Genomic DNA, 24,387 nt, shown 5'->3' on the forward strand with positions numbered 1-24,387 from the left:
TTCAGAAAGGTTCACAAAGTAAAGTGTGCCGTTTGCATAAGACCCTCTATGGTTTAAAGCAAGCACCTAGGGCAATGGTATGAAAAGATACATGCATATGTAATTGCTCTGTTAGCCTGCTCTTATTCAGTCTCAGTCTGTCATCTCCTGGTTGTGAGCTCCTGTCAGAGTCTGACAGGAGACAAAGGAACTCTGTCAGTGTGTTTTTAGGCTGCTTTAGTCAGCATGCAGCCTTGGGCATTTTACAGCCCAATCTGGGCTGTTTCTGGGCTGACTGCCCATTATTTTGGGCAGTCGGACCAGATCTGGCCATAGTCGGCCAGATCTGGCTGGTCGGCCAAATCTGGCCAGGTCGGCCAGTTTGGCTGGTCGGCCAGTTTGCTGGCTGGGGGCTATTTATAGCAGCCCCCCCAGTCAGTCCAGTATTCACTCTCTGCAGGTACAGCACTGCTTCCTCCGTCTCCGTCTCCGGCATTGGTGCTGCCTCTGCTTCCAGTCTGTCCTGATTCCCTCACTGACGCTCCGAGCTGCGTGCAGGGACTGTTCTGTCCATTCCAGTGTATTCAGCATTCATCTCAGTCAGTGCAGACTTTCTTCCTTCATTCTCTGCTTCCTCTCTCCTCTCCTCTGTGTCCGTGTTCTTCTTTCACTGCGCACTCTCACATGGTATCATCGCCTGATTGAGAGCACGGAGGACAAGAGAAATACCTTACCGCTGCTGCCCACAGTTCCACAACAGCCAGGCGATTGCTTCAGGCGGCTGCCAACAGGTCCATCCCAGCCAGGCGACTGCATCAGGAGGCTGTACCGCCTGCGTTTGCTGCCAGGAAACCTCTTCTGCTGCAGGGCGACCTTCCTACAGCCTGCGTTTTGCTGCTCTGCAGGTCGCTTCTACCCCCGGCTGCTCCTTTCCTGCAAGCGACCTCTGTTTGGGCTTGTTCCCGGTGCTGGTGGTCTCGATTCTGGTGTTCGACATCAGATCTATTTGCGTTTTGCAGATCCAGGTGTTTGTAGGCACTCTCTGCCTGCGTCTTGGTGGTTGGTGACCACATTGCTGGTCCTATTTCGTCAACAGCACAACTTTCTTTGGTATTTTGCAAATTGGAAGATGTCTTACCAGTTTTCAGGCTTTGAAGACTCAGAGGATGAGCTTCTTTCTCATCATTCCTCTGAGCGGAGGCGGGACTATCGTGAAGTTCGACATCGGGAAGACCCTCCTCGCACTCGTCCTTCTTCAGTCCATGTTTCTTCAGTGAAGACTGCATCAGATGTGCGGATGCCTTCCTTGATTCCCTCTATCCAGGTGCCAATTCTCCCTTCCTTTCCGAAGGAAGACAAGTTGGATGGTTCCAACTATTCCCTATGGTCATGCAAGGTGGCTTGCATCCTTGATACCTTTGATCTTTGGGAGCTTGTTTCTTCGCCCATCGACCGACCCCCCGTGAATTCGTCCGATGGCACCTCTATGGACCGTGCAGCCTTATGGGATAGGCTCAACTCTAGAGCCCGTTCTTTTCTTTTTATGAGTCTCCATGATTCTGTTCTTGTACATGTTCACAGGTTAAAGACCGCCGCGGAAGTATGGACAAAGCTTGCGTCTTTGTATCAGCACAAGACATTTGCCCACAAGATTTCCCTGGAGAAGAAGTTGCAGATGCTCAGTCTTGATGGTTCTTCTTCCATGAAGGAGCACATCACGAAGATGGAGGATATGCGAGGCGAGCTAGCCTCTCTTGGTCGTCTGATATCGTATGAGGATATGGCGATGATTCTGTTGACTCAACTGCCATCACCCCGTTATGATGTCTTCTACACCAGCCTCATCACTTCGAGGACCCGTGAGACTCTCCTATGGGAGGAGCTTTCCCCGCTTGTCTTGGAGCATGACGAGCGACTCAAAGAGGTGGGAGCCAGTGGCTCCACCAAGGCATTTACGGCTTCCACAGGTGGTGGCAAGAAGAAGAAACAACAGAAGGAGAAGGCCAAGGACAAGAAGGAGGAGGACAAGAAGGATGCGAAGGAGAAGAAGCCCAAGTGTCCCCATTGTGGGAAGGGCACTCATCCCGAGGAGAAGTGTTGGCAAAAGTATCCCCATTTGAAGCCTAAGGAGAAGGACTCGAAGGCGGCCCCCGCCACAACAGAATCTGCGTTTATGCATCTCTTTGTTGAGGAAGACACTGCCCTAGCTTCTACCACACAGGAGAAGCCTTGGCTCGTCGATAGTGGGGCATCTTCACATATGACCTTCCGTCAGGATTGGCTTCAGGATCTTCGTTCCAGAGGGGGTACAGTCACCATTGGTGACAATTCTACGGTTCCTGTTCATGGAGTGGGGACTTTACCTATGTTTTCTGACAGGCGGTCTTCCTCTGCCAAAGTTCTCTATGTGCCTGATTTGGGTTTTAACCTATTATCTGTGCATGGTCTTACTCAGTTAGGTACCCGAGTCATTTTTACTCAGGATGCAGTCACAGTGGAGGATGCTTCTACAGGTGATGCTCTTTGGACAGGTACACAGGAGGGTGGGCTTTATACGCTCACAGCCTTGGCTGTGCGGACTTCCCATGAGCTTGGGCTGCTCTGGCATGCTCGGTATGGTCATTTGAACCTCGATTCTCTTCGCCAAGCTTCTAGGAGGAAGATGGTGGAGGGACTTCCTGATTTCCCTCCTCTTCACACTTTGTGCCCTAGCTGCTTGAGGGGCAAGCAGCACCGGCAGCCTCACCCGCAGGTTGCTTCTAGGCGGGCTTCTTCTCCGCTTGAGTTGGTACATACCGACCTTTGCGGACCTATGGGCACGGCCTCCCTTGGGAAGGCCAAGTATTTGATGCTGATTGTGGACGACTTTAGTCGTTATGTGTGGCCTTATTTCTTGGAGTACAAGAGCGAGGCATACTCCCGTTTCTGTGAGTGGCAGGTGTTTGTGGAGACCCAAACAACTTCCAAGGTTCGTGGTGTTCGAGCTGATCACGGTGGAGAGTTCACTTCTCACCTTTTCTCTCAGTTTTGCAGGGATCATGGTATTCGGGTGGAGTATTCCCATCCGAACACACCATCAGAGAATGGTGTGGTGGAGCGTGCGAATCGGACCATGATTGAGATGGCCCGATCTATGCTGGAGCATAGGAGTCTTCCTCATTTCCTTTGGGGTGAGGCGGTGGCTACAGCGGTGCATATACGCAACCGCTCTCCGACTTCGGCATTACAGGACATGACTCCATATGAGGCTTTCTTTGGGAAGAAGCCTTCCGTGTCCCATTTTCGCATCTTTGGGTGCGATGCTTTTGTCCATGTGGACAAGAAGGAGAGGAAGACGAAGTTCGACTCTAAGTCAAGAAAGCTTATCTTCGTTGGTTATAGTACGGCCACGAAGGGATATCGGCTCTTCGACCCGACGACGCGGCAGGTTGAGGTGAGCAGGGATGTGATCTTTGATGAGGCTTCGGCCTCTGAGGATCCGACTGATGGTTCTATTTCAGATGTTTCTTCATCATCGACGGACCCCCCCCCCCCACCTTCTCTCCCTTCACTTCCTTCCAGGATGCCTCTTAGCACCCCCCCTATTCCTCCTCCTTCGGCTTCCCTCTCCCCTTTGGTGGATGTGCCTTCGTCTACTACGAGCTCTTCTACCGCCTCTTCGGGATCTTCACGGGATATACAGCCTTCTTCAGATACGGAGGATCTACTTTCCCTCGGTGAGGGGGAGTCCCTCTCCGATTTGGGTGCTTTACAGGTTCCGGAGACCCCAAGGTCTCCCTCACAGCAGCAGGAGTCTTTCAAGATTCCTTTATGGTATCGCCAGCTCATGCAGGATTCAGGTGTTACTCACTTTCCTGCTCTTCTACAGGTCCACGTCGTTCAGCCCGTTTACAGGCCTAGCGGGACAGTTCACTATGTGTGAACTATGCTCTTATGTCACAGATTCTTCAGGATTCTGAGCCTTCCACTGTGGAGGAGGCTCTTGCACAGGATATTTGGAGACAGGCTATGCAGGCCGAGCTCGACTCCATCGAGCGAAATCATACGTGGGAGTTTGTACCGCGTCCCGCGAAACGGAAGGTGATTGGTATGAAATGGGTCTTTAAGACCAAATATCTTGCAGATGGCTCCTTGGACAAGCACAAAGCTAGGCTTGTTGCCAAGGGTTTTGCCCAGCGTGCAGGGTTGGATTACTTTGAGACTTTTGCTCCTACAGCTAGGATGTCTACCATCCGAGTGCTTTTGGCTCTTGCTGCTCACCACCGTTGGCCTATCTATCAGATGGACGTCAAGTCTGCTTTTCTGAATGGCGTTCTTGAGGAGGAGATTTATGTTTCACAGCCTCCTGGTTTTCTTGTGCAGGGGAAGGAGGATCATGTCTACAGGCTGCGGAAGGCTCTTTATGGCCTAAAGCAGGCTCCTCGTGCTTGGTACCAACGGATTGACCGCTTCTTTCTACAGAGTGGCTTTGCGCGCTCCGCTTATGATCCCAACCTCTACTTACGGGTTGTGGATTCTCTTTCGATGTTCCTCATCTTGTATGTGGATGATCTTATCATTACAGGGAGCGACACTCAGCAGGTGGAGCATACACGGTCCATTCTACAGCAGGAGTTTGACATGACGGATCTAGGGATCCTTCACTTCTTTCTAGGTCTGGAGATCTATCAGATGGCACAGGGCATTTTTATCTCGCAGCACAGGTACATCTCCGAGCTTCTTTTGGAGTTTGATATGGCTAAGTGTCGGCCTATTTCATGCCCTATGGACCCTGAGTCCAAGCTTTTGACAGCTGGAGTTCCTCTTACCGATCCCACCCGTTACAGGTGCCTTGTCGGCTCTCTTATCTGGCTGCTTCACACTCGGCCGGATATCTCTTTTGTGGTGGCTTTATTGTCTTCCTTTATGCAGACTCCTACCCAGGATCACTGGCAGGCGGCCTTGCGGGTTCTTCGCTATTTGCAGGGGACTCGATCCTTTGGGATCATGTATGGAGATGGGATTACCCTTTCTGGATGGAGTGATTCTGATTGGGCAGGTGATGTGGATTCGCGACGATCCACTACAAGTTATGCTTTCACCCTTGGATCTGGTGCTGTCTCTTGGAGCAGCAAGAAGCAGCCTACTGTGGCACTTTCTTCTACAGAGGCTGAGTATCGGGCCCTATGTTCGACCGCTATGGAGGCGTTTGGCTCCGCCGCTTACTCGCGGAGATTGGCTTTTCCCAGACCGGACCTACAGAGCTGCGCGTGGATAACCAGAGTGCTCTTGCTCTGGCCAAGAACCCGGTGTTTCATGCTCGTACGAAGCACATTGAGGTTCAGTATCACTATGTTCGAGAGCGGATCGTGGATTCGGAGCTAGTGGTGGTCTATTGTCCTACGGCGGCCAATGCAGCTGATCTCTTTACGAAGCCGTTGCCTCAGGCTTCTTTGCTTCATCACATGTGGTTCTTGGGTCTTCAGACTCTCCCAGGAGTTGAGAGGGGGTGTTAGCCTGCTCTTATTCAGTCTCAGTCTGTCATCTCCTGGTTGTGAGCTCCTGTCAGAGTCTGACAGGAGGCAGAGGAGCTCTGTCAGTGTGTTTTTAGGCTGCTTTAGTCAGCATGCAGCCTTGGGCATTTTACAGCCCAATCTGGGCTGTTTCTGGGCTGACTGCCCATTATTTTGGGCAGTCGGACCAGATCTGGCCATAGTCGGCCAGATCTGGCTGGTCGGCCAAATCTGGCCAGGTCGGCCAGTTTGGCTGGTCGGCCAGTTTGCTGGCTGGCGGCTATTTATAGCAGCCCCCCCAGTCAGTCCAGTATTCACTCTCTGCAGGTACAGCACTGCTTCCTCCGTCTCCGTCTCCGGCATTGGTGCTGCCTCTGCTTCCAGTCTGTCCTGGTTCCCTCACTGACGCTCCGAGCTGCGTGCAGGGACTGTTCTGTCCATTCCAGTGTATTCAGCATTCATCTCAGTCAGTGCAGACTTTCTTCCTTCATTCTCTGCTTCCTCTCTCCTCTCCTCTGTGTTCGTGTTCTTCTTTCGCTGCGCACTCTCACATGCTCTTGGCTTCAGTAATTCCCACATTGAAAGCATACTTTATGTCCACAAAGATGGGGATAACCTCTTGATTCTCATTCTTTATGTAGATGGCGTGTTGTTAATTGAATCCCATGAGACAGATTTCAGCCTTAAAAGCTAAATTGCAACATGCTTTTGATGTGACAAATCTTGGCCACTTGCACTACCATCTTGGCATACAATTCACTGCAATTAAGCAGACATTATTTTGCAACAATCCAAGAATATTGGGCAGCTTCTTGAGCACTTTCAAATGCAAGGCTACAAGCCTATTTCTTATCCATTTGAGACAGGCCACAGGTTTACACTTGAGGGTGCGTGAGATCCATTTGATGCTTCTCTTTATCAGCAAACTATTGACTATTTATTGTATTTGTGTAATACAAGGTCAAATATTCAGTTTGGGGTCTCTCAATTGGTACGCTTTATGCATAGCCCTAGTACTACACATTGGCAAGTAGTTAAACGTGTCTTTCATTATCTCAAAGGCACTCAAACATTGGGTTTTTTTAATCTTTAAGGCAATTCTCCTTGCTCACATGCATTCACAAACAGTGATGGGGCCGGTTGTCCTAACACAAGGGTATCCACTAGTGGTAATTGTTTTATGCTTGGTGATTCATGTATTTCTTGGTTGAGCAAGAAGTAGTCTACAGTGGCTACATCTAGCTTAAAGCTGAATGCTAGGCAGCATTTATAGCTACACTGGAATGTGCATGGCTTAATTGCCTTTGGGTCGATCTTAGTGTGGAATAGCAGTCACCCACTCCTATCTATACTGACAGTCAAAGTGCTATGGTAGTTGCAAGGAATCTATTTTTTCATACTCACACTAAGTACATTGAGGTGCATTATCATCATGTCAGAGAGAGGCTCTATGCAAGGGAGATTGACTTGGTTTATGTCCCTACACAAAACAACTTGGCATATATGTTTACAAAAGCTCTCTCTAGAGAGAAGTTTGAAGCCTTTTGCAAGGCTCTACACTTGATACCATTTGGGGATTGATTTGTCTATACCCTGTATACGTTCACATCATTCATTCGAGGGGGGTTTCCTACACTTATCATGTTCCTCCTAAGTTTTGCTGTGAACACTCCCTCGTCCACAGGGACTTTATACCTTCTAGATGGAGAAAGGTTTTTTCCCCGTGTGAACACCCATCAATGGATGTGGTACTTAGTACCTTAGGGATTGTACTTTCACATCATTCTCGCATAGTGGATGTGACATTCTAGCACTCTCTTCTATCTTACTCTTCATTGTGAATGCCTGTGTGTGCATGCTACTGAACCCTAGCCTAACACGCCTTCCCTACACTTTGGACCTGCATCTGCAATTGCCAAAGCTTCTTGACATGCTTCTACATGGAAGCCGACTTGGATGGATTCAATGTCCACATTTGTACCTCCAAAGACACCCGTTTCATAATGATCATCCAATTGATCATTGTACAATTGGTCTAATTCTAGCTTTATCTCCTGAACAACAGTCAAATACTCAATATGAACTATCACGGCCGAAGTGCAAGAGAGAAATAAGGAGCGAATGCAGGCATTCAGATTCTGTCCCAATGTGCTTGTACCTTCATCAACTCAGCTTTCTCATTAGTAGAAAGCTTGGAAGCATCACGAGCTATAGGGCAATCAATAGCCTCGATCACGAGCTCCACCAAATCACGAGACTCAAGGATAGCAAGCATCATTATCCACCAAACGCAATAATTATCCCCATTGAGCTTTTGAACGGAAGGAAGAGCCAATAACATAGGGACCTTATGGTCCATAATAGCTTGAAACTCCACATCAATCTTGATGCTTGCTAGGGCTTCCTCCACTCATCCTAAACTTGTTTCAACCATCGGAGGCAATGAAAACTCAAAATCTGCTCCTAAAGGCTACAAACGCAACCTTTTCTCCTTCATGAACAACAAAAACCTGCAAAATCAACAACTTCATTCCTTTCCCGCACTTCACCTGTTGGCCTCAGCCTTCCAATGCTGAAAACACAAGCTTTTGACGCATTGAAATCTCCCATTCAGGTCTACCGACGACCAATCAACCCTTCAATACTACTTTGATACCATGTCAAAGTGCAACAAATGCAGAAGCATGTAGCCACACTAAAAGAAAATGAACACGAGAGGAGAGAGAGAGAGAGAAGAGACAATAGAACACTAAAATGAATGCTGAAAGGAAGAAGGCAAATGTACATATGGGCTCTCGAAGTATCTCCATGGGCCGATATCTCTCTCCACCTGACATGACAAGTGGAATGTTGGCCAGCCTATAAATAGACATGAAAGAAACTAATAAAATAATCAAGTCTTGCTGCAAATAACTATCCCAACCATAAATAAAATATAATAAATGTTGTGACATACCGCCAATGCCACATGGTATCTGTACAACCTCTATGGCCAGACTAACAACCCGACAATGTTGAAGATCACCAAAAGGCTGCAAAAAACTGTCCCACCTATACACAAGAAATCCATAACTATGCCCAAGAGTGCTAACTGTACAATGGTAAACTACCAATGCCTATCTAGGGGATGAATAAATATCTAACACTCTCCTCCTTGCCCAACCTCCAAAACGTTTTTTCCACTTGCATGGCCAAGATTTGCAAAGTGGCAACCTTCGAAAAACAATTTTCAACATTGTCAAACTTTATTAAATTGATTTTCAGAATATTAATTCTAAAAATTGAATTAACAATTATTTATGGCTCAAAAAAATAATCTAATTGGTCGGCAATTGAATTGGCCAATTTATCACCCAAGTGATCTTGAGCACTCATTAGCTCAGAACTAGCATTGACTAATTAATTAATACCAATCCTCTAGTGTCAACACTAACACTTATGGCTAATTAAATGGTCTAGACCAAATTCTAACAAGAAATATCACCTAGTACTTGTCTGGTATAACTTGTTACAACTTTTGCCTTTGGCATTAGCTGATATCTCAAGATCCTATGGGATTGCACATTGTGGAAAAACTGACCTACACTTCACACATGCAAATCACATTTCTATATTTGATTAACTTTCAATCAAATGCTAAGCAAAGCATCAAGATTTCTCATTCTTGCAATATGTGAGTCATTGTGATATGGCACTTGTCATATGAGATTTCTTTGCTCGTGGACCACATGGACCATTGCTATGCTCTTCCGAATGCATTTGAAAATATTGCTTCCATTTGCGTTGTTAGCAAATGCATATTGTCAGAGTATGACTTTGGGATGGCCATTGGGTAGAGCAATGGTATTATGATATGAACTACTATTGTATAGTAAGTTACAACTTGCCAGAGCCTTTCTATTCATGATCTTGCAAGCTTTATTCATGGACTTGTATTGAGGGATTTTACATATGTTGGTTGGTTGTTTTTGTACAATCAATCTGTCAATCGTACGTGTGAGCTTTGAGGATGATATTCTACTTACATGGAAGTGGGTGAATCTCTCATCGTGGCAACTTGGTGTGCTTGGAACTCTAATAGTTAAAGCATATGCTGTGCAAAGTTTGATACTGAATGAAATGGATTTTTTAAAGTATATGGTTGTCTCTGGAGTTAAAAGAAGTTGTGGTCTATAGTTGCGAAGCATCAATGTATTGATACTACTAAGAAAGCAATTAAGACTTTCTATGGCCAACTTTGAGACAAAAGATGGATGCTTTGCAATGAGTACCTATCATCACGGGGATGTGAAATTTTGAGATGCTTTAATCTTGCCGATAACATTTGATTAAGTTGTGCAAGGTTGTTTAGCATGTGATACACATGGCAATTATTTCATGGTAAGAGACCAAGGACCCAAGAATGCAATGGGTGTCAAAGGCAAAAGTTATGATAAGTTATGCCAACTAGGTTTTGGTGGTCAATTGGTGTTAATTTTGACCCTAGGACAACACTTTGGCCAATAATGTCAATGGTAACATTAGGGACTAGCATTAATTGATTAATTAATACCATTCTAAGGGTCAATAAAGGTTGAGGACCACTCTAGGTTGCAAATGGCCAAACCAATTTAATTATGAATGGACACATTTCATTTTGGGCAAGGTCAAAAGAGTTGAAATTAATTTAATGGCTAGATAATGCTGAAAATGGGTTTAGAAGGCTACCACTTAGCAAAAATACCCATGCAAATTAAGAAAACGTTTTTGGGGGGCTAGGTCTCAGCCATTCAAATAGTTTGGAGCTTGAGAGAGAGAGAGAGAGAGAGAGAGAGAGAGAGAAGGGGTTATTGGTTCAATTTTTTGCAAAGAACACGACCATTGGAGGTTGAGACACCAAACAGGAGCCAATCTCTCACCTATTCCAGCCCATTCTCAAGAGATCTCAACATTTCTCAACCATTTGGAGCAAATCTCAACAATATTTTAGGGACAACATAGGAATTTCTAACATAAACTCTAAATTTCTACAAAAATTAGAATTTAGCAACCACCTCATGACCTGTGCCATTAATAGAAGGCATCATACACTGAATCAGCACTACAATTTGTGGTAGTGACAAGGATTTCAAATGCCCACCCTTCCATTGTAAATTTGGAACAGCATTTGGCTAGTTGGGATCCAATTAGAGCAAGTCCTGGGTGAAATTCAAGGAGCAAATTCCCCACTTTATTTACTGATTGTTGGACTAGCAAGGGGCTTTTGGATTAGCCAAGGAGATCGTGGAATCTTGGCTTGCAATCAATCCATTGGCAATTAAAGTTAAAGAAATACCAAAAGGAATGCCAATTTTGGGGCCAACAAAATGTCCAATGTCCATGATTATTATGGTGAATTGTGCTTTTCAATTTATGTTTATTTGTTGATTGCTGTAATTAAGTGCTTGATCAGGGAATTACCACACTCTCCAAGAAGGAAGACTAGTTTCATGGTTCCATTGTGGAGATACCACTCAATCCCTTGAATTGGTGGACCCAAGGCACCTAATTGCAAGCCAAAGCTTTGTGCTAGAGCTGATTTTTGCTCTCGGCTAAGAATTTACAGTAAGATGTATTCATACAATGAGATGGAATCAAGCAATTATGATACCTCTCAGTATGGGCAATCACATGGGGAAGAAGGAAATGCAATGCCTAATCTTGGACAAGGCTCAAATCATGGACAAGAAGCTGAAAATGTTGTTGTTGGGCAAGATGCAAGGTCTTCAAGGCATAATGATTCCATTCCAGGGACACCACTCAATCCCTTAATTTGGTGGGCCCAAGGCACCTAATTGCAAGCCAAAGCTTTGTGCTAGTGCTGATTTTTGCTCTTAGCTAAGAAATTACAACAAGATGTCTTCATACAATGGGATGGAATCAAGCAGTGATGATGCCTCTCAGTATGGACATTCACATGGGGAAGAGAGAAACGCAATGCCCGATCTTCGACAAGGCTCAAATCATGGAAAGCAAGCTGAAAATGTTGTTGTTGGGCAAGATGCAAGGCCTTCAAGGTATAATGAGGGTGATTACCAGTAAAGTGAAGAGGAATTTAATTACCAATTCAAGAATCGGATGAGGATAGCAACAAATCTCTTTGCAGAATTGACAAAGGATCCTCAATTCACCCAATTTTTGAATGCTCCAAAGAAGGACAGCAAGGGCAAGAAGAAAAAGTCATTTTCCACACCTTCGGGACAGCATGTTGCACTAAAGGTAATGCCAAAGTCTTCACTTGAAGCTCCCAACGATGGTAATGAAGCAAAACAGTTGGTACCTATGAGGCAAGGAATGCAAATGCAAGGCCATCATGGAAGTGCCAATCCAATGGATTTTGGACAGCCGAGCCTGCATGCCATGATGGGGTTGTCAAAGTGAAGCAGTGAGGAAGCGTATGACCAAGACAAAGAGTGAACAGAGAGAGAGAGAGAGGAGAGAGAAAGAAAGAGATAGTGAAACGCAAAAAATCTACAGTATAGAATGCTATATAAGGATGCAGATATGTACACGAGCGCAGAGTGTTTATCTGCGTATGTTTCCACCTTGAAGATCTCACACTTTGTGAAACCTAAGGGCAATCTCCACGATCAGCAACCTTGAAACCTAAGATCTGAACTGTGTAAGTGTGTGGAGGTTGGGCCAAATAAATAGTCCACAAAAAATGCCATAAATAATGTAGATCGACTGCATTAAATACAGTTGACTGCCCAACAATTGTTCGACTATACCTGCACCTAACCTATTGCCTTGTTGTGCCACGTGGTACTTGTTCTACCTTCCGCCTGCTAACGTCACTTGTACAGACTGACTGCCACGTGAATTGCTTGCTGTGACTACAAAAAACTGCTCAAAAATGGAACTGCCAGTCCAGGAAATACGAATCTCTAACACCCCCCTTAGATCTTGGACAGGGCAGAAGGCTAAGGAATCTGGAGTGCTGTCAAAGTAAAGCCTGAGGAAGCACCTTCGTAAATAAGTCTACAAGATTGTCCTCCGTCTTGCAGTAGACCACGGCTATAGTCTCATCTAGAATCTTCTCCCAAATGAAATGGTACTGGATCTCAATGTGCTTCATTCGAGCATGAAACACGGGGTTCCTAGCCACCCAAGGCAATGCAGCTCTCATTGTCGCATTGAAGAATAGTAGGACCTATCTGCAGGTGGCCAAGCTCCTCCAAGAGCCTGCAAAGCCACATTGCCTCACATGTGGTAGAAGACGCTGCCCGATACTCTGTCTTAGTCGAAGATAGGACAATCGTGGGTTGCTTCTTGCTAATCCATGAAACAACACCGGCACACAGGGTAAAGCAATAGCCTGTCATGGATCTCTGATGATCCACATCACCAGCCCAATCTGAGTCACTCCATCCAATAAGTACCAAGTTTGCATCACCTGTACTTGCTAGATAATAGATCCCAAGATCCAAGGTCCCCTATAGGACCCTCAAATTCCTTTGAGCAACCTACCAATGCACCATCTTGGGTTTACTTATGAACCCGGCCAGCACACCTACAGCATAACATAAGTCAACCAGATCAAGGAGCCAACCAATTATCTGAAAGGATAGCATCCGCCAAAGGAGAATCGGAATGAGCGGTAGCCTTCCAATTCGGGTCCATAGGAGTCGTAAGAGACTTGCATCCCTTCATCTCACACATAGTCAAGAGCTCCTGCACATACCACTGTTGGGAAATAAAGATCTCCCTTGGAGTCTGATAGATCTCGTGACCTAGAAAGAAATGAAGAAGTCCCATATCTGTCATCTCAAACTTCTCATGAAGTGTTGCCTTCGTCTACTCGACCATCTTGGCATGGTCACCTATCACAATCACACAATCAAGTCATCCACATAAAGGGCAAACAACACACAACCTCCACCTGAGGTGTGAACATAAAGTTGGGGGTCGGTCTTCGAACGCCGATACCCCAATTTCTCTTGGAGAAATGAGTCAATCTTTTCATTCCAAGCACGAGGAGCTTGCTTAAGGCCATAGAGAAACTTCCTCAACCTGTATACCTTACCATCTGGAGAACCGAAGCCTAGAGGCTACTCAACATAGATCTCCTCCTTCAACTTTCCAATTCAAGAAGGTAGACTTGACATCCAACTGATAGAACGGCCATCTCCTATGGCTAGCCGAGGCAAGAACTACATGAATAGTAACCATTTGAGCTGTAGGGGCAAAAGTATCATGGAAATCGATGCATGGGCGATGTGCGAAACCTTTCACAACAAGGCAAGCCTTGAGCTTGTCCAATGTGCCATCATTGCGGTACTCGGTCCTAAAGATCCATTTGACTCCAATGATCTTCTTATGAGAAGGCTTCAGAACAAGGTGCCAAGTGTCATTCCTCTCTGGACTTAAGCTCTTGCTCCATTGCGCTTTGCCAATGATCATGTTGTAAAGCCTCCTTCACGGAGGTGGGCTCCTGATCCTACATGGCACGAGTCATCAAACAATAATTAGTATACACAAGCTCAGTGTGGTGTGCCTGGTTCCTCCGAGAACGCCGCAAGGCATCCTGTGGCTGCCACCCCTCAAGGACTCCCTCAATCCCTGCATCACAAAGAGTGTCATGAGCTCAACAAGGAGAAGCCCAAATCTTGCCTCTTTATTCTCCATCTGCTGAAATCTCTAGAAGGTCCAAACCGACTTTTGGGGCTCAATCGGTGAGCCCGATGACTGAGAAGTAAGCTCCTCATCCAAAGAAGAATCCTCAAGAGGCACAAGCTCCAAAGAAACAGTCGCTAGCGCCCAGCTATCACCGGGATCTCTAAGAAGGGGGTGTTCCTCACCCCCCTCAGAGGCAAGAACTTCCACGAACAGAACATCACGGCTCGTATAGACATCCCACTTAACGAGATCATACAATCGATAACCTTGAGACTGCAAGCTCTAGCCCACAAACACCTGTCTTTTGGAAGCTACTTCAAATTTGTCACACTATGTTTTTGGATTGTAAACGTAGACATCTAAGAAACATCTGGCTTAGACCCAAAATACGCCTCATAAGGGGTCATACCAACAATAGAAGTAGGGAATTGATTAAGAATGTGAACTATAGTAGCCACAGCATCAGTCCATAGATGCTGACGTGTTTGTTGATGCTCCATCATGGTACAGGCCATCTCGATCACACTACGATTCTTCCGCTACAATATGCCATTCTCTTGAGGGGTGTTTGTGTTGGCAAACTCCTGGTGGATACCGCAATCTGCACAAAAACGAGCAAGCTCATTAGAAATAATTTCTCTGCCCTTACCCGATTGTCAACTCTTCAATTTCCGGCTCGATAGATTCTCCTCAAAGAGCAACCAATCCATAAAGTTGGAGAAAACCTCCGACTTCAGCTTCAAGAAATAAGCACAGGTCATCCTGCTATGATCATCCACAATTAGCATGAAATACAAGCCCTCTTTAACGGACTCCATCCTCATCAGTCCACAAAGATCGGTAGAAACAAGCTCCAAGGATGTTGAAGACCACCTCGAAGCCTTGCTAGGAATAGCATAACAAGTTTGCTTCCCATGGATGCAAGATACACAAGGCTGCTTGCTCACCACAATATTCGAAAAACCTCAAACAAGTTGTCCCTTAGACACCTTCCATAGGTAATCATAGTTGAGGTGGCCAAACCAAGAATGCCAAAGCTCGGACTGAGTTTGAGAGGTAAGAAGAAGAGAAGTCAAGGCAAAAGAAGACTGCAACTTATAGACTCTATTCTCCTCATAACCTAAAGTAAGAACTTGTCTCGATCCACGATCAAGAATCCAAAAAAAATCCACATCAAACTCGACCAAAAGGCCGAGGGCATAAATCTTGTTTACCAAAAGTAGATGGTATCCCAAGGCCAACACATAAAGAACCTCAGATGTATGGGCACCACCTTACCGTCTATCTAGAATAAGATGCATGTTATCTGATAGAAGAGCTATCACCAATGAGAACTTGGCCATGCGAATGCCATAAATGAGAAAGACTTGCTGAAGGAGTCATGTGCCGTGAGGCACCACTATCAATAATCCACTCCCGAGTAATGTAATATTAGAGGCCTTCAAGGACAATGCCTCAACCACCTCCAAGTGGAGAAAAGCAGCTGATGAGGAGCAGCCACCGCTCCAAAATCCTTTGAAGATTTCTCCTTCTTCTCCTTGTCAGGGCAATCCTTCTTCCAGTGACCTGTCTTGCCACCACAAATGTGACAAGTGGACTTCTTTTCTTTGTCCTCCTTTGATTTGTCCTCTTCCTCCTCCTTTCAATCCTTCCCCTTCTTCTGAGAGGATTGACCTACCAATGCCTTCGATTTTGAAGCATTGGTCCCTTTCAACCGCTCCTCTTGGTCCAAGACCATAGAAACCAACTCCTCCCACCGAAGAGTCTCAGATTGCCCTCAGGCAATCAAGGCAGAATAAAAACCACTGAAATGGAGCAATAACTGTGAAAGAAAAATTATCGCCATGTCTTCTGAAGTGATCACCTTCCCAATGTTTTGTACTTGCATTTGAAGCTGCCTCTGCATGTTAATATGCTCCCGCATAGAAAATGACTTGTTGACACTCATGGTCCTTATTTGCACTTCCAAAGAAATTCATTTCATGACAGTCATGCGATTATACATCTAATCGAACTCCAACCATATCTCTTGAGCCACCATCAAATGCTCTATATGAGAGATCACAGTTGTAGTACATAAGAGAGAAAAACGAGCATCTGCGAGCATTGAGTTTGTTCCGATGTGCTTAAGCCTTTGCCAACTCCGACTTATCACTTGAAGAGAGTCTAAACTCGTCTCGCGAAGGACAATGAATACCCTCCGTAACAATCTCCGCCAAATCATAGAGCTCCAAAATGGCAAGTGCCATAACCCGCCAAATGTGGTAGTTCTCACCATCAAGCTTTTGATCTAATGAAAGAGCCAATAACATGGACACCCTCCAGTCCATGATCACCTGAAACTCTGTCTCGGCCTCAAAAGACATCTTCACCTACAATATCTACACGAAACACAAAAAGCAACCCCCTCTAACTCTATGAATGCAACTTGCTAGGGCTCTTCACCGCTTGTCCCGCTCCTTCACCTGCCGGAGGCAATGAAAAGGTAAAATCTACACTTGAAGGCCCAAAACGCAACCTTCTTTCTTGTCAAACAGCAAAAATCAGCAACAGCTTCAACAAATTTGCTCCTTTCTCACACACCCACGCTCGCCTCAACCTTGTTCTGATGTGCAATCCTCCTGTTCACCCTTGAATACTGAAAAAGCAGCCTTGTGTCGCATTGAAATCTCCTCTTCAAGTAGGTCCACCCTTGGTCAATCCTTTAATGCTTTGATATCATGTCAAAGTCAAGCAATGTGGAAGCATATAACCAAGACAGAGTGAACGAAGAGAGAGGAAAGAGAGAGAGAGAGAGAGAAAGAGATAGTGGAACACAAAAAATCTGCAACGAAGAATGTTGTATAAGGATGCAAATATGTACACAAGTGCAAAGCATATGTCTCTACCTCGAAGATCTCACACTCTATGAACCCTGAGGGCAGTCTCCATGATCAACAACTTGGAAACCTAAGATCTAAATTGTGTAAGTGTGTGGAGGCTAGGCCAAATAAATAGCCCACAAAAAATGCCATAAATAATACAAGTTGGCCAACTGCCCAGCCAACTGCACCTGCACCTGACTAACTACCCTGCTGTGTCACATGGCATCTACGCTGCCTGCCGCCTCTTGATGTCACCTGTACGGACCGACTGCCATGTGGCCTGCCTGCTGCAACTACAAAAAACTGCTCAAAAATGAAACTTCATGTCCAAGAAATGCCAATCTCTAACAAGGGTAGCCATGATACTTTGGTAGTAGCACAATTTTTTAGGCTATGATTGGAGAGGAAGCGCATACGAAAACTTGAAAGGTATGGCATAATGTGCAAAACCCTATGTATGGCAGCATTGGCTTGATGCTTGTGGCACAAAGCAGAATATTTGGTGATGCATCTGCACCCTCGAACACTCGTGGGGCTCAAGGAATGACTGCCGATCATGCAAATGCTCCATTTGTTATTGGTTTTCATGAAAATTCAGCAAATGCACCCTTTTTACAACCGCCACTGTATGGCAACTTGACAACCAATGGGGCAACAAAGAACTATGATGAGGGTGGAAAAGCAATGAAGTTCGAGTCCTTCAGTGATACACAAGATAGACTAAAAGCTTTGACTTTCATTCAACAATTTGATACAACCTATTCAAGGGGAAACTTCACGAAATCCTCAAAGATTTGAAAGACAGCCACTTTCTTAAAGGAGAATGCATTGCAAGGTGGTCCACTCTTGATGCAAGGTAGAGCACTGTCAACATGGATACAATTCAAGCAAATGTTTGCATCGAATTGGTTGCCAAGTACCTTTGAGGTGGACATCATGATAGCTTGAAACAAGTTGGATGCTAAGAAATGCAAAAATTCAGAGCAATACAATAAGAAGTTTTGGGATGCATTGCTGCGCATCACTTCTTATCACCCTGTATCCCTTCATGAACAAGTGGAAAATATGCTTGTAGGCTATCTAAAGGAATAGGGAATTTTTGCATTAAATCCACCATCTCTAGCATGCCTCAACTTATAGAGACTACTGCTACAACATATACTTCGCTACATGGAAGGATTCGAGCTTTCTAGAGAGTGGAGAGAGACCGAATAAAAAGTTGTTTTAAATCCACTATCTCTAGCATGTCTCAACTTATAGAGATTGCTGCTACAACATATACTTCGCTACCTGGAAGGATTCGAGCTTTCTAGAGAGTAGGGAGAGACCGAATAAAAAGTTGTTTTAAGACTGAGAAAATGAGCAAATCTGAAAATCAGCCTAAAAAGAGGCCACATTACCAAAGAAGGGGCTTGAAAACACTAGCACAACGTAGGGAATCGATGGCTGCAAATAAATGCTTTATTTGTGAACAAGAGGGTCACATTACTATCCCAATAGGTAGCAAGCTGAGAAATCAAAAAATCAAGGAGATTCTAAGAAAAAGAAGCCCAAAATATCAATGGGATTGGTACATAATGTTATTAATGATCAGCCCAATGATGATGCTACTGAGTTGTGCACAGCATCAGTCAAAATTTGAGACTAGCATGCATTGATATTCTTTGATAATGATGCACGAACCAACTTCATCTCTGTAGACATTGTAGCTCGTCTAGGCATTAGAGAGGATGAGATAAGACCCATGGGAGAAGTTGAAATGGTATGTAAAAGCCATGAGGAGTCCATCACACCGCTCATTGGAAAGCTTCGGTTGCATATACAAGGATATGTGGACAATAAAGAGTTATCCATTGCTCCACTTGAGGGTTATAATGTGTTGCTTAGCATGCCATAGTGTCAATGTATACATACAATGATTGATTCACATACAAAAGTGATCACTATTCAGCATAAAGGAAAGACATTCACACTCAATGTAAAGTTAAAAGGGGAATCTCTCCCTATTGTATCTCTAGTTGCCATTTTTAAAGTAATGAAAAATCATCTTTCAGTGTACTTGGTTTTTACTAAGGATAAGGATGATAGTAAGAATGTTAAGAATATGTCTAAGTTACAAAAGAATCGCATGTCATTTTTGAAAATGTATGTTACTTGCTTCTCTCAATCACTTCCAGGGCAGCTATCGCCTGAACAACCTAAAGATCATGGCATAGATCATATTCCTCGAAGTAACAAGTGTCAACACAGGGATATGTGAAATTTTGAGATAGTTTAATCTTGCTAATAACATTTGATTAGGTTATTAATCAAATGTGTAAGGTTGTTTAGCACATGTGATGCATATTGCAATTATTTCATGGTAACAGACTAAGGACCTCGAGGATGCAACGCATATCAGCGGCAAAAGTTGTGATAAGTTATGCCGACTAGATTTTGATAGTCAATTCGTGCTAGTTTTGAACCTAGGACATTTGTTTAGCCAATAAGTGTCAATATTGGTACTAGAAAATTGCATTGATTAATTAATTAATGACAGTCTGAGGATCAACAAAGATTGGGGACCACTCTAGGTTGCAAATGGCCTAGCCAATTTAATTATGGATAGACACATTTAATTTTGGGCAAGGTTTGAAGGACTAAATTTAGATTTTAAAATTATTTAATTTTAAAAATTAATTTAATGGCTGAAAAATACTGAAAAAGGTTTTAAAAGGTTGTCACTAGGCAAAAATACCCATGCAAACTGAGAAAATGTTTTTGGCAGATGACATTCAGGTGGTTCGAAATCTAAGAGAGAGCAAGAAGGGGCTACTAGTTCAATTTACTGCAAAGAACACAACCATTGGAGGCTACGACAGAACAAGAGCCATTTTGGGGTTGGTGACAACAAGAAAACCTCCATCAGCAACAAACGACATCATTCTAGAGGCTCCAAGCAACAAGCGATAGCATTAAATGCTGATTAGTGTAGGCTGTAGGCAAATTTAGGGGTTTTCCTATGTGGAGACTCTGAACTTTCCCTCTCTCTCTCACTAGCATTCTCACCTATTCCAACCAATTCTCAGGAGATCTCAACATTTCTCAACCATTTGGAGTAGATCTCAACCACATTTTGTGGACAGCAAAGGAATTTCTGTTATAAACCCTATATTTCTGCAAAAATTAGGGTTTAGCAACCACCTCATGACCTGTGCCATCAATAGAGGAATTTTTGCTATAAACCCTAAATTTCTATAGAAATTAGGGATTCGCAACCACCTCATGACCTGTGCCATCAATAGAAGACATTGTACACTGAAATCAGCACCTATAATTTTGGTATAATAGGGATTTCAAATGGCCAGTCATCCATTGTAAATTTGGCGCAGCATTTGGCTAGTTGGGATCCAATTAGAGTAAATCCTAGGTGAAATTCAAGGGGCAAATTGCCCAATTTGTTTGCTAATTGTTGGACCAATAAGGGGCTTTTGGATTAGCCAAGAAGATCGTGGAATCTTGGCTTGTAATCGGTCCATTGGCAATTGAAGTTAAAGAAATACCAAAAGGGGCGTCAACTTTGGGGACAACAGGCTGTCTAAAGTCCAAGATTTTTAAGGTAAATTTCATTTCAATTTATGGTTATTTGTTGATTGCTGTAATTAAGTGCTTGATCAGGGAATTACCAGCACAAAACTTAAAGATTACCAAAGTTTGTCCCATAAGCCACAACCCTGATTTTGGGAGGAGGCTACCTAGCCACTCAACTTGTCCCTTTTTTGTAGGTTATCTATTCTTGTTTGCAAATTTCAAACATCAACTCCACATCTAACTGCTATCCTGCCCTTGCTGATTGCTACCACACCAGGCGGCCTTTTTCCCAGCTGCTGCCAGCCACCTAGCACCTCTTGGCTATTCACTAGTGTAGTGGCCACCACTTTGATAGCCATAGATATATAGAATTATGATTGGACATTTACTAGTGCAAAGTTGAGCTAAAAAGGATGCATTACACATTAAACCTTCATTAATTCTATAAAACAGCCCCAAAACTCAAGATTACCAAAGCTTTTGTGTCCCATAAGTCAAAACCCTAATTTTGGGAGGATCCACTACTAGCAAATATGCCATTTCATATGTGAGTCTATGCATGTCCCGATGGATTGGAAATAGTAGAGCATTTTCAGCAAACACACATGTTTATCTCAATCAGGAGCGGATCCAGCCCAAAAAGCCTGATCTAGGAGGTTGAAGAACAGTGGATGACAACTTTTCCAGCCTTGGTGACAGTTGATGCTAGAAGAATAGGCTGCCCACAACAAAACCGGGGGAGGGGCAGCAAAAATGCAATGTTCAGCAGCTTCCATAGCAGTAAACACAGCAATGGCAGACCTGAAATCGGTCAGTAAACAGCAGCAAAAAGCACCAAAGTTGAAGATTCTAGCTGTCTGAGGACTCAACATTGCCCTCCAAACATCGCAAAACAAGTATTGCATTTTCCAGCATGGGGTCTAGGCCCACTGGGAGGCCAAAACCACGTGAGAATGCGTAAATGAACAGAAGCGCAAAAAGACAAAGCATGAACACTGACACAGTGTTCAATGATATATGAACACAAGAACTCGGAATGAACAAGCCGTGGAAACCATAGAGAGAAGTGCAAGATGAACAGTGCACTACCACCAGGGTACCAGCACACTGACCAGCAGTCCCTTGAGTCTCCCTCTCTCCAGAATTGGATGCAAGATCGGAGGAGCATGCACATATAGACAGCTGGGGTGCCACCCTAGAGGACAGGTCGGCCAGCATAGTGGAGGCAACAAATGCCAATCGGCAGCATAAATGAGCCACCCAGAAGGAATAAATGGCAGCCCTGCTGACCATATAGGTGCAAGCCCAAATGTCAAGATACACGCCCAACCCATGATATGTGCAAGAGTAAAACGTTTAGTTAAGACTTTGGTCAAACCGCAGCAGGAGACATCGGCATCAGGCACCCCCTTAGGAAGCAATGCACCTTGTCATTGGTGGTGAGATCAGAAATGTTGACAGAAGCGAGATGCAATTATGCTGGTTAAACACGAATGTCTTACATGTTGAAGCTTAGAGTTTGAGTTCTGATGATATAACCAACAGCGTGTGTGGATTGGTCGAAATTTCATAGCAAATCATTTAAAGGACGAATAATCTCTCTCTCTCTCTCTCTCTCTCTCTCTCTCTCTCTCTCTCTCTCTCTCTCTCTCTCTCTCTCTCTCTCTCTCTCTCTCTCTCTCTCTCTCTCTGTGAAGTGTGTGAAAAAGCTTGATTTTTGCCATCCAACCAAGCTACTGTGCAGATTTCCATTTCCTGCCGAGATTGAAGAGATTTAGACGTACCTGTTAAAGGATCGTGCGGCGTTCTCCGAGCAAAAGCGGCAGCAGCACGGCTGGCCATACCTGCTTTTCCTTGTTTTAAGAATCTGCTGAAATGGGGAGGCAAAAGGCCCCTGTAATGCCGTTTCTGTCTAGAGCACGAGCTTGCAGATGAAGCGGTACAAACAGCTCGCCGCAGAATCCGACACAAACTCGAGCAAGAGAAGGGCGTCTTTCGTCGCGGACCTCACAGAGAGGCCCGTTTCTGAATGCACTAAATTTTAATTAGGAATGGGGTATGGAATCATGAGAATATGAACACGTTATTTAGCCAAATTCGTTAAGATTAATAATAACTAGAATATATGAATACATTGTTTAGCCATATTCGTTAAGACTAACTAGTGCTCTAGTGCAAATTCAACTTACACGCATGAACATTTAGAGTTGCTGTCATTAAGGCATCATGCATGCTGCGTAAGACTCTATGCTCGATTCCTAGGGACACACAATTAGATATCTTTGTTTGGGGCACTCTAAGGGTACCTAATAAACTACCAAAGTCACTTGGTGTAAAAGGGCTACCACTATTATAGCTATAGTATTGCAATTAGTTCACAACTTTGCTAGAAAAATTATTTTTTTTGTAATGCACTTTTCCATTCATTCATGTGGTAAGGAAATATTTACATCACCATTTGAAAATGGTTTGGTTGGCCAATGGCCCAAAACAAATCTAAGATGAGAACTTTAGCTTTTTACAAAAAAACTTGAACACCCAGTGTTCAGTTTCACAAGCTTTCAAGATCATTAAAATTTCCTCCTTTAGATGCTCTGCACATTCAGAAGGACTTAGCGAATCAAATCATCCAAAAGCACGGTGGAGTTCCTTCTACTCTCTCCAAACAAATTTCATGACTACTGTGGAAACCAACAAGACCAACCTCCATAAAGTCTCATCCAAGGAGCCACTATCTCCAAGGAAAACAGTTCCAAAACTGAAATCAATTCTTAGATTAGCACCTTTCAACCACTTCCTAGTCCTATGCCATAAAGGTTCAATTGCTATGCAGTCCCAAAAGAGGTGTTTTTTGTCTTCTTTGTGCCTTTTGCAAATGGGGCAAAGGGGGGAAATAGGATTTCTTTTGGCAAGCCTTGCCCTGAGTGGTAGTTTCCTCAGCAATAGTCCCCATCTAAATAGGTTCAGATGGTAAGATGGAGTGGTTTTCCACACCCTTGTGATTCTTCATTGTTGCCAAGTGGCAAGGTTGCGAAAGGGGAACATTTCTTCCATTTTCACTAAGAGACAGAGAGGAATGGCACGTGACAGGGGAGAGAAGTCCTTTCTTTTCTAACATCTTACTAGTTGCTTGCCAACTTGTCTAGTTAGTGCTAGTAGTGGAGGAAAACTTTAGTTGATGCAAGAAGTAGGCCAATCTTCCCTTACCTAAGCCAAAAGTCGTTGAAAGAAACAATACTCCCTAGTGGTCAAGCCAAATGAGTCTTTGAGTGACTCCAAAGGTAACAAGCTTCCATTATCATCATCCTAGAGCTGGTAACAAGCTTTCAGCCCTTTTTGCCCAATTGATTTAGCTAAGGCACATCATGATAGAATATGGGCTACCGTAGGCTCAAATGAAAATGGGTTGAGCCATATGAAAGATCTCAGAGACAAATCCCCTTTCTTGCTAAAATCAAAGGTCTAGTAAGCCTACAAGATCATAAGCTACCAAGAGCTCACCAACCCTTGAGCTATTTGAGACTGAGGGAGATGAATAAGTCTTTAGTAGTTACATACTACATCTGTCCATTATGCATCTATCTAGTTATGATAGTTGTCCTGTGATTCAATGATCCACAACCTAAGGATGACCACCAACACTCTAGTGAGAATTCTAAATGACAGTCTACTTGCTTTGCTTGCCAAGAATTCCACTCCTATACCTCCCTTATCCTTTCTTGATGTGATGATGTCCCAGCCAATCTGGGGCATACTAGAATTCTAACCTTTCTTCCAAAGGAGATGTCTGAATAGCTTCTCAATCGATCCCCAAGCGAACTTGCTAAATGAGAGTAGTGAGGCCA

At 44.2% G+C, this 24,387-nt stretch overlaps 1 protein-coding gene across 1 annotated transcript in view; it reads right to left on the reverse strand.

Annotated features, from left to right (window-relative positions):
* LOC148011776 (NAD(P)-binding Rossmann-fold superfamily protein) overlaps positions 1 to 22,589 on the reverse strand; it is a 65,532-nt gene extending 42,943 nt beyond the window's left edge. The window contains exon 1 of the mRNA XM_087670685.1: positions 22,327 to 22,589. Within this exon, the coding sequence (XP_087526811.1) occupies positions 22,327 to 22,384 (58 nt within the window). The 5' untranslated portion in view covers positions 22,385 to 22,589. The remainder of the gene's footprint in view (positions 1 to 22,326) is intronic.
* Positions 22,590 to 24,387: the final 1,798 nt, after the last annotated feature.

Source organism: Lygodium microphyllum, chromosome 28 (genome assembly GCF_053477565.2).
Source record: "Lygodium microphyllum isolate KBCC chromosome 28, Lygodium_microphyllum_v1.1.10, whole genome shotgun sequence".
NCBI classification, from domain to species: domain Eukaryota; kingdom Viridiplantae; phylum Streptophyta; class Polypodiopsida; order Schizaeales; family Lygodiaceae; genus Lygodium; species Lygodium microphyllum.